We start from the raw sequence: 10,434 nt of genomic DNA, 5'->3' as shown, positions 1-10,434 counted from the left end.
AAAGAATTTTTTCCTAATACTAGTCTAAACCTCCCCTGGCACAATGTGGGAGAAGAGACCAACACCCACCTCACCACAACTCCCTTGCGGGTAGTTGTAGAGAGTGATAAGGTCTCCCCTCAGCCTCCTCTCCCCCAGACTAAACAATCCCAGTTCCCTCGGCCGCTCCTTGTAAGACTTGTTCTCCAGACCCCTCACCAGCTTCATTGCCCTTCTCTGGATACGCTCCAGCAACTCAATGTCCTTCCTGTATTGATGGGCCCAAAACTGAAGCTTCGCTGCTGCTCACAAAGCCCTGAAGAGACTGCTCCCCAAATCCCTCACAGATCTGTAGCTAACAAGCTGAAATGTACTTTGTACAGACAATTCCTGGTTGTACTTGGTAGAAAACAAAGCAGAGCATACCTAGACAACTTACACAACTTGTTCAGGTCATGCTTACCTTCTGAACACCATATGAGTTCCATATATTCTTCCCTTTTGGCAGCAACTAGAGAGAGAGACATGGCAAGTATCCCACTACTGAACAGATAACAGTTTTTGCTAGCGTAAGGTCAGACACCTGTTGTTCATCAGAAATCACAGAAACACTGTTCCACTGCTGAAAAACAGGAACAGAATTACTAGTAAGGCTTCAACCACAGCAGCTATTAAGCCCTCAGTCACTTCACATGCAAAATTACAAATGACCAAAGCTATTAGCTTTTCTACAAAGACCAAGCTCAACGGTCTTTAATTCAAATACATTTATAATAAGTAAGTATTTCAGAATCAAAATTGGAGGGACTAGACTGAAATGCCCACAGACATTCTTGCTTTATTCTCTATCCTCCTAGAAAAGGGATGGTTATTTCTGATAGCAGTTTGATCGGAGAAAATTACTCCCAAAAACTAAAAAAAGCTTTTGTCTTAGTTAGATATTAGCTAGGTAGTAAAGTACATTTAAGAAGTCCTTGTATCAACTTGGGATTTTTCAAGTACCTGGCAGCTGGCTCTTTTATAGATAACAAATAGCTCCTTTTTGCCTGCAAAGTGTTAAAATCAAAATCCATCTCTTCCAGACCACAAATATACTGAGAATCCTATTTAGCTGAAATCCATTGTCTGGCTCTGGTATTAACATTAACTTCTCCAAGATGAAAGTATTATGAAAGACTTATTTTCTACTTAGCGATATCATACCTCCTACTGATAAGATTGGTTTGTGCTTCTAATCACTTAGACATTACACACCCATGAAAGAATAAACTCTGAATAATTAAAATACACACTATCTGGAAAAACTTCACAGATGTCTAAGGATAGAAAGAAAAACTAAAAGTCTTTTATACGTTTCACTATTTTGTACAGATAATTATCTAACAGACTATGGCCAATCAATGAAAAAACAAAACATAAATAGAAATATTTCACTCTTTCTCGCTCTGTTTTCTCAAGACACTTGACATGTACTTTGAGCTTTAGTAGTTAAAACCAGTGATACACAATGTAAGCAGAAAATAATTTTTTAGTTGTACGACTAAATGTTTAATATCATCAGTGGTACAACAGCTCTGTGCTGTACCACTAATATTTTCTTGGTTACTGTACAGATAAATTTGTAATCCAGGTAATTGGAGTAACACAGTAAAAACTCAAAGCATCCCCAAGCTGTGTTCAGGAAATGTTGCACATAACAGCTTTAGATGAAATTTGAATTTGTTTTCATTGCTAGCATTGCAATGATGGACAAAATTGTCTCTAAAAGTCAATGTATATTAGAAGGAAGATTGTTACATTTTATCATGAATAAAGAAAATAAATTACAAATAAGTACCAAGAAGTGAGATTCAAAACTCTATAAGTAGACTTTATTTTTAATAGAAATGTATGAGTGCAGATTCTTTTGGGCCAGAGTAACTTGATTGTTTGCTTGATATCTTAAGTTATGAACTTCTCTTCCTCATAAAGTGAATAAAAGTCCTTACTGAACAGAAAGAGTTTGATCATTACAATCTAGTCAAAAGCAACAGAACGCCAATATATTCAGATGCTTACAGCTGGATTGTAAAAGCTGGTTCAAGAAAGGTAGGAAAGTGAAATGATTTGGTCTCATTGCAGCAGACAAAAAATGAAGCTTGCATCTTGTTCACTGGCAGAAAAAGAATACTCAATTTATAAGAGCGCATATAACAAAACCAAACATGCAATCTATTGCGTTTAAAACTTTTACTGCAACATAACATTCAGGTGAACAGTAATTAGGTATCTATCATTTTTCCCAAAAAGAAAAGTTGTGAACAGCATAGGAATTTTACCTGTATGTATGTAATTTCTCAGATCATTTGAGGGGGGCAGAGGAGGGGGCAGTGTTTCTCAATGATCAAGACACTTTTAACTGAAAAGGGTTTTCACTTAAAAAAGTCAACATTTGTTTAATGCTGGATTAAAACAAGTACTGTGCTTCTTGGACTACTTTAACACATCTGAAAGGGCAAAATACCCATATTTTGGTATTCATGTTTACATTTGCTCAGATCTTTTAGATTTCACAAAGCTGCTATCCAGTGTTGTCATGTAATACAGATTGTAAAATCTAGGCAGCACAGGCTACTTCCAATACCAACACTGAGTAGAAAGGAACATGAACAGAGTATTACACTACATGTCTGGAACTAGTACAGTAAGTGTGAAAACCTAGAAAAAAGTTAACCTACAGTTTATAGAAGGAACTAATTATCTGCAGAAGCTGATTTTTGGTTGTATATTATTTTACACTATGTGATTTTCTGCACCTGCTAATTTAAAGCAGAGATACTTGCTGCTTTTTTTGCTTTTCTTCCTTATATTCTCTTTTCTCCCCCTCCCCATATACTGTACACCAAGCATTATGAATGTCAGCCCAAATATCCCAGACAATCCAGTGAACAAAGCTAGTGTAATGCACTGGTGTGAGGTGTGAAATAAAAAAAGTCTCTCAATCTTCGTCAAAGTTCTGTTGTAGAAGAAAGTTGGCAGCCAAGTTTTCATTCTTCTCACAAGCAAAATATGCCTGTATCACAAGTCCTTCAGGAAATCCTAATGCCTTTAACTGAAGAAAAGAAACATATTTAGAAACTACAAAGAAGCTTAATATACAAAATGTATGTCTAGTATCTTGAGATGCTACTTAAGCAATTACTACCTTCTTGAAACAAATGTTGCTGTCTAGCTCAATACAGCCTTTAGTGAGCAAATGATGCAACTCAGATGTTGCTCCTGTCTTTAGTAAACAGAATTCTCACTTGAAAAAGTGATTTGAATGAGTCTAATGAAGCACCATAAAATATGTCACTTGTCTTTCACTGCCACAGGAAGTCACTAAAACAGACTTGGGTCACAGTAATGTCAGGGAGTAATGACACATTGCACTGTTGCAGAAAAAAAAACTTGACACAATGCCCATTTTAAACTATTAATGTTTAATTAAGCTCAGAATTTTTAACAATAGTTTTCTGGAGCAAAAGCTCCCAGCCTGTGATCACTAGTAGGTAGCCCAACACATCACACTAAGCCATACTTTCAATTGTTCCATCTGGATTTTCACTTTGAAAAGAATTGACTGCACGTTGCAGCCATGAGAAATAAGCTGAGAACAACCTGTTTTTCAGAAGTCAAGGAACTAATTAATGTCTGGGACACAATGACAATAGGGGATGAGAATACTAGAGAAGAGCTTTTTACTGTGCCAAGGGAAATGAATTTAGCCTGCACTTAAATAAAATCAAGAAACCAATCTTTGTTTTAGCCAAAGGCAAGTACATACAACCATTTGGAGATTTTCTTAAAAACCTCACAGAACCTGCAAGGCATTTTACATACAGGGCAGATCAAATCTCTGCGAGAAACTATGTCCTATTATCCCTTATCAACCATTCTTACATTTAATTTTGTGCTTACAAACAGCATGAATGTGTCAGCTGTAATATTATGACATCTAAATTTTGAAGTGTGTCTTTCATGGAAAGGGGAAGAAGCATACAGGTCTCTTTGTTGAGTTTTGGAACAGGTTGTAGAGGTAATGCTCTACTGAAAAAAATGGCCTTAAAAGGAAATGCAGACTAGAGAAGATGATCTGTGAAGAAGTATGTGGACAAACATTTTTACTAGACTAATTTTACTAATGGTCAATTTCCTTGAGATCTAGAAAATTAACACCTATGTTAAAATTGTTCTTTTCTGATGATCCTTTTGCTTTGACAGTTTTGCTTGACAGTGACAAACACTGTCTTTGATATACAAAAACACTACCACAGTATGACATAAGTCTTTGCAATTTGTTCTAAGAAAAAATCTCAGAGGCATTGCCATCTATGCAAATCCATATTTAGTCATGTAACATGCAGTATTTATGACTGCAATACACCGTCCCGCAAATCTATTTTTATAGACATGTTTACATGTATTTTTAGAAAGATATAATTACCTAATTCTCATGGATAGACAAATAACTGGGTTAAGTAGTGACTTCAACTAATCTACTTAACTATGAAAGCTCTCACTATGCAAGTACTTTGCAAACGGTGCTCATGCAGACACACCTTCGTACCTGGAAGCCTATCACAGCACCACCTAGAACAGTCTGAGGCTTTTGCAAGAGGAATTATTGCCTGAGTTCCCACTCCTGAGGGAAATCATTCAATCATCAGTTATTATAGATAGCCTCTGATCACTTAAGAGGCTCTGCATCTACTAAGACAGATTCAAGAGATTTTACTCAACTGCTATAAAGCAAGAAGAGATGTGATTTGAAACAGGACTACAACAGCTATGAAGTATGAAATACAGAATATTAAAAATGCTGCAGAACTACTGAGCATAAACAAAGTTTAAGTTAAGGCATAGCTTAAGCATGCACCAGAGTCAAGACCTTACAGCAACAGCCAAGCAACGTTTCAAAGAAGAAAGACTCACCCTTTCTATAGCCTCTTTTTCCTGAGGTGTTACTTGAATGTAGTTCAGATGACCGTTTCCAGCTTCTGCTACTACTCCAGAGCTGGGACCATCATCAGTGCCACTTAAACCTTGGTGGGACTCTAGAACTGGCTCATTCAGCATATGAATAAAATGCTCTTGGTGCTGGCTTATTTGCTGTGATGCATGGGAGAATAAGAGAAATAAATATATCAAAATAAAGCATGCTCAAGCCTGCCAACAGGCAAGTAAGAATATTTATTTTCAGTGAACGAAGTCGTCAAAAGAACATGCATAGAGAAAAGTTATTAAATCTAACCATAAGAAATGCAATTTCATGTTTCAGTTCAATTGGAGTGACCCTTCCCTCTTCCTGATGCCCTTTGCACCTCTTAAAGAGATCAGACTCATTTCTAATGTCATAGAAAAAAAAGTTCTGTACAGAAAAAAATTCTGAAAACACAACAATAGAATGTTGTAACTGCTGTTAACTATCCCAGTTAACATCAACATACCCCTTTCTTGTAAACCCAAATCAAAATCAGCAGCATTATTTCGTTGTTTTAAGATTCACCTGCAGTAGTTGAGGATTTTCCCGTCCAATTTGCTGCAGCAGTGCCGGTAACAGAGAAGGATTCTGCTGAATAATTTGTCTCATCTGCTGGAACTGAGGCTGGTTTCGTAAAAACTCAAGTGGATGTCCTAAAAAACATGTTATCTCATTGATTTCCAAAAAGTTACCAAGAGTCTTAGTAAAATACATACCTACACTATAACTTAGACTGAAACAGGACATGAAAGTGGACAAGACACCCCTCATTGAAGAACAGAAGAGCTTGCTTCCTCACAGTGATTTACTCCAGGTTTAAGCAAGAATTCTTTATACTAAGGTTAAACAATGCATTTTCTTTTCACCCAGCCTTCTCAAGATCCAACAGCCTTCTGTCCTTGATTTCCAGCACTTTTCTCTTATGTCGCATCCCTGAGTAACCTGAGACACCTACCCAGCCTTCTGTCTTGTCTCTATACCTACAACAAGAGTTATCTACCTTCTGCAACTGGTCAGTTCTGTCTTTGCCTCAACTAAGTCTTGCCTTCGCATATATCCTTTACTGTTAAGTACTGCCTTGAACGCAGTAGTAGCAGAAGCGCTCTGAAATACCCCATTCCCTCCGTTTTCTCTTCATGGATTACGTCACGTGTGCCTGTCACTACTACCTATATGTTTAACACTATAGCCTCTATCAAGGCTTACATCTTGAACACCATCTTTGCCTAAGGCAGAGCTTTCCTATTCCTCCTTGATTATACTCCCTTCATGTATTAATTTCCCTTTAAGACAGAGTTCTTTTCAGTAGGCACCAACCACTCTGTCCATGTGCTGCACTGTTGAGTGAGAAGTCCTAGGTCACGGGTAGGTCTCAGTTGCTACACCTCACGGCCTTATTACAGGTTTCTCCCTTGATATTCCAACCTCCAAGCAGTAAATGCATTAGTATAGTCACAGTCAACAGTGCACAGTTAGCCACAGAAGTAGGAAGCCGAAGTTTAAGTGAAAAGAAAACACAACCCCCTCCATATTTGTCATCTTACATTTAAATCCAAAATACTGAATCAAAGCAAATGTGGAAGTTCACAGCATTTTCAGAAACTTCACACTTTATTCCAGATACATCCACATACAAGCCATTTGTTCCAAGCAAGTACCACACTTGATATTGCCATGTTACAGCTCTTAATACAATTCACTCTGATCAGTTCACAAGCACCAGGAACTTAAAATTCACTGAAGCAGAGAATGCTTAAGTCTGTATGTTTATCATGCCCTCTCAAATATAAAGTTTCTTACCTCCAAATGAATTAGTACTCGTAGATATAGTTGCTACTGCTGCCGCGACAGCTGAAGACTGAGAGGCACCAGTGCTTGCTGCTTGAGAGGGTTCAGCCACAGCCTGATTATCTCCAGGTATACCCTAAAGCCACAGTTCACATAATTACCTACAGAATGCTAAAAGGTATGTTTTACTGCATGTATTATTTCAGTTTCAGAATGAAGGACAAAAATAATTAATGCTTTCACTGCAAATACAAAGCAAGATACTGTGATAAGTATGCATTTACAACTGTAAGAGAATACTGTAGAAAGAATAATTTATTTTTTTGCAAGAAAAGTATGTGGTTTGTATAGTGAGGTAGTAAAGCATTCACTCTATCAGTTTAAAATACATTTTACTCCATAAACAAAGACTTGCTTTGAATCCTGTTCTAAGATATTCGATATGAGTGAAAAAGTTAAACTAAATATAGTGTTACAATATGTCAGTATTATGCAAATAAAAGTTACATTACAGCAACAGAATTACAGCACACAATGCTAACACTGAGATTATAGATGCCATACAATCTAGCAAGAAATTCAGATATAAAGAACATTGCTCTTTGGATGTTTTTCCTCAAAGCAACAGCATGACAACTTTTATCTACTGTATCTAACGTATGAAAAGCCCTGTATGTTACCAAATTTTAGCAGTTAAAAAACCAGTTAACTTGAATTTTGCTTATTTTCCATGTGTGAACAACTTTATATAGAAACTAATTGCTCAGGGGGTTGGAACCGACAAACCTAAAAAAGAATAATTATAATAAATTAGAATGTGGGTTATAACACTGAGACAGACCTTACCCTACTACCTTCCGCCTGCGTAGGAATCCTTTAAGCTTCCCACACCTAACCATGCTTTCCTCACTATCACTGAACTGCACTAAATTTGTTGTTTCCATCCCCCTTCCCTGAAGCCTAGAAACTTGGCATGGGACCGACACCAAGAAAGATTCCTGTATCACTACAAGCCCTGGTGGTACAGGCAAGGGAAGTTGCCCGACAGGAACCCAAGAGAGGCAGACTTCACAGAGCAGTAAACCTCCTGATACACACAGAGCGACAGTGGAAGGAGCTATGCTAAACCCAACCCCAAAGGAGCAAGACTATACAAGACCCTCTACCTCACAACACTCACGTTTCCAGGGCATCAAAAAAATTCTGTTTTCCTACAGTCTTCCACCATATTCAGTCCAGAAAAGACTGAGAAGGCAGCAGCATCACAATCAAAGTTGTTGATATGTAAATATGTGCTTAGGAGGGGGACATGCTACCTACATGGTAATTGCTGCAATCAAGGTTGCTGATACCTGAACAAGAGGTAAAGAACAATTTCTTCGGGGACCACAACCACCACAAGACCACCCGAGGGACCCCACAGGACAGTGTGGAATATGTGCAAAAAAGGAGGGAAGTTATGTAAATGACTTCTGGGAACTAATCAACATAAGACTTCTTCCAGGAAATATAATGAATATGTGAATCATGACATGTATAAAAACACCTGCCTCTCACGAATTGGTGTGCATGTTAGGTGGAAGAATTCCCCATGCACCCAGCACCGAGTAAAGAATGTCTGCTCTTTAATACTACATTGGTGTTCAAGAATTCTTTCCCCAACTTTTCAGTAATAGTTTCTGGCACCCCAGCTGGGACACTGCTTCTGAATCTCAACAAATCCGTGGGATTGCAGGATCTCCAGCCAGCACCGAGCGATTCTCAGGGAGAACCTCCGATCCCCAGACCAAAGAGCTCTGAGCAAGACCCCTGAGAAGGTAAAGGCTTTCTTTTCTTTAAGGGATATTAAAGGTTAATGGTTGCCTGCCCATAAGGCACGGCAGCAAAAGCCTTGCAGGGTTGGGCCATAAAGGTGCCCAAGGGAAGGATTTGATCCTATCAGACTTAAGTCTGTAGGATACCCAGGTTTGGAATTTGGAAAGGAGTGGGTTAGAGTCCCATTGAAAATGATGATGAGGATGATGCTAGTAGTGTGAGCGGGACAAGAGAAAGTGGTCGTAAGCAAGCCGATGAGGCTGGTGGCAGCACAGGAGGATCAAGGGGAAGTAGCTATGAATGGAGAAGGGGACTTAGACTTAGTGGGGCAGAATAATTTATTTCAACTGCAGGAGGAACAAGGGGGAGACAGGAAGAGTCTCCAGGAGTTATTCAAGCTCCCCTCCAGCAAGGAGTTGGAAATAATGGGCCAGTAACAGTTAAGGTGCTGTTTTTGATAACAGACCTAAGATCCTGGAAAGAAGCAGAACATAGTTATAGGGAAGACCCAAAAAGGGTGGTTAAAGTGTTTGAAACTATAATCAGGACCCAAGATCCTGACTGGATTGACTTACAGGTAATATTAGACATATTGCTATTGAAATGGTATTGAAAAGAAAACGGTATTAAACACTGCTTGGAAACAGGTAGAAGAGGCATATGCTAATAGGGATTTGCAGGGAACAATAGATCAGAATTTTCCTGCTACAGATCCAGGGTGGGATCCCAACCAGCTGGGACCCCTGCAGGTTTTAACAAGATATCAGAGATGGATACTATTTGGCATAAGGCACGGTATGCCAAAAGCGATTAATTAGTCCAAATTATATGAGGTTAAACAAAAACCAAATGAATCCTCGTCCACCTTCATGGAGCAGTTAAAAGTCACTGCCAGGAAATACACTAATCTGGACCCTGAAAAAACAGAAGCAGCTGTTCAGTTGTCTATCTTTATGGGACAACCAGCCCCAGATATAAGAAAGAAGCTTCAAAAACTAGAAAGGGATTTGAAGGAAGCTTCAAAAACAGATTCAAGGGATTTGGTAAAGGTGTTAGAGGTAGCGTGGATGGTTTTTAATAATAGCCAGAAGGAAAGAGACACAACAGGTTCAAAGGGAAAATCTAAGAGAGGGGAGACTTACTGCTTCTTTAACAGGGGCTTCCAGAGGAGCCTATAGAGGAAGGAGAAGCACAGGAAGGGGGTATCCAGGGATGGGAGGAACAGGAAGATCACCTCCCTTTGTGCAACCTCGACTTGCAGAATATCAGTGCACAACCTAAAAAGAAAAGAGGCACTGGAAAAGGGAATGCCCTCAGGCTGGGAACCTAGACCCAGCCCTCCAAGCCTTTAAGCTAATGACATTAGATGATGAATCCTGAAGACGACCAGAGAAACCATCCCCAGCTGAACCCTGGTTACACTAAGGCTGAGGAACGATGTGGTAGAATTTTTAGTTGATATAGGAGCCACTTATTCTGTGCTTAATAGTTGTAAAGGAAATTTTAGCCATGAAACTGTAAGCATTGCTGGTGCTACAGGGAAATGTGAAAATCAGCCCTTTTGGCAGCCCTTAAAATTTGTTAGGAAAACAATGTATGACTCATCAGTTTTTATATACGCCCAAGAGCCCAACACCCTTGATGGGAAGGGACCTATTGAGCAAATTAGATAGAAAGATAACCTTTAAGGATGGAGAGATGCAACTACTATACCTGAATCAAAAGCTGTGGAAGCGATAATTTTTATGTTACAGGACATACAAAGTCTGGAGAAGGAAATTCCTGCAGAAGTACAAGATGCAGTAACACCCTTGGTATTGGCTAGTGGAATCCCAGGTTGGTCCAAATTG

General features: G+C 38.8%; 1 protein-coding gene across 1 annotated transcript; it reads right to left on the bottom strand.

Annotated features, from left to right (window-relative positions):
• Positions 1–2,612: 2,612 nt before the first annotated feature.
• RAD23B (RAD23 homolog B (S. cerevisiae)) lies at positions 2,613–6,905 on the bottom strand (the record flags this gene model as incomplete). The annotated part of the gene is made up of 4 exons (XM_010286435.1): positions 2,613–3,070; positions 4,933–5,109; positions 5,507–5,634; positions 6,782–6,905. Coding segments are annotated over 4 exons (543 nt in total), but the record flags the coding sequence as incomplete, so codon positions are not given.
• Between the last annotated feature and the right edge of the window lie 3,529 nt (positions 6,906–10,434).

The sequence above is a fragment of the Phaethon lepturus genome, unplaced genomic scaffold, assembly GCF_000687285.1.
Source record: "Phaethon lepturus isolate BGI_N335 unplaced genomic scaffold, ASM68728v1 scaffold15234, whole genome shotgun sequence".
NCBI classification, from domain to species: Eukaryota; Metazoa; Chordata; class Aves; order Phaethontiformes; family Phaethontidae; genus Phaethon; species Phaethon lepturus.
This window is presented reverse-complemented; position numbering and strand designations above follow the sequence as displayed.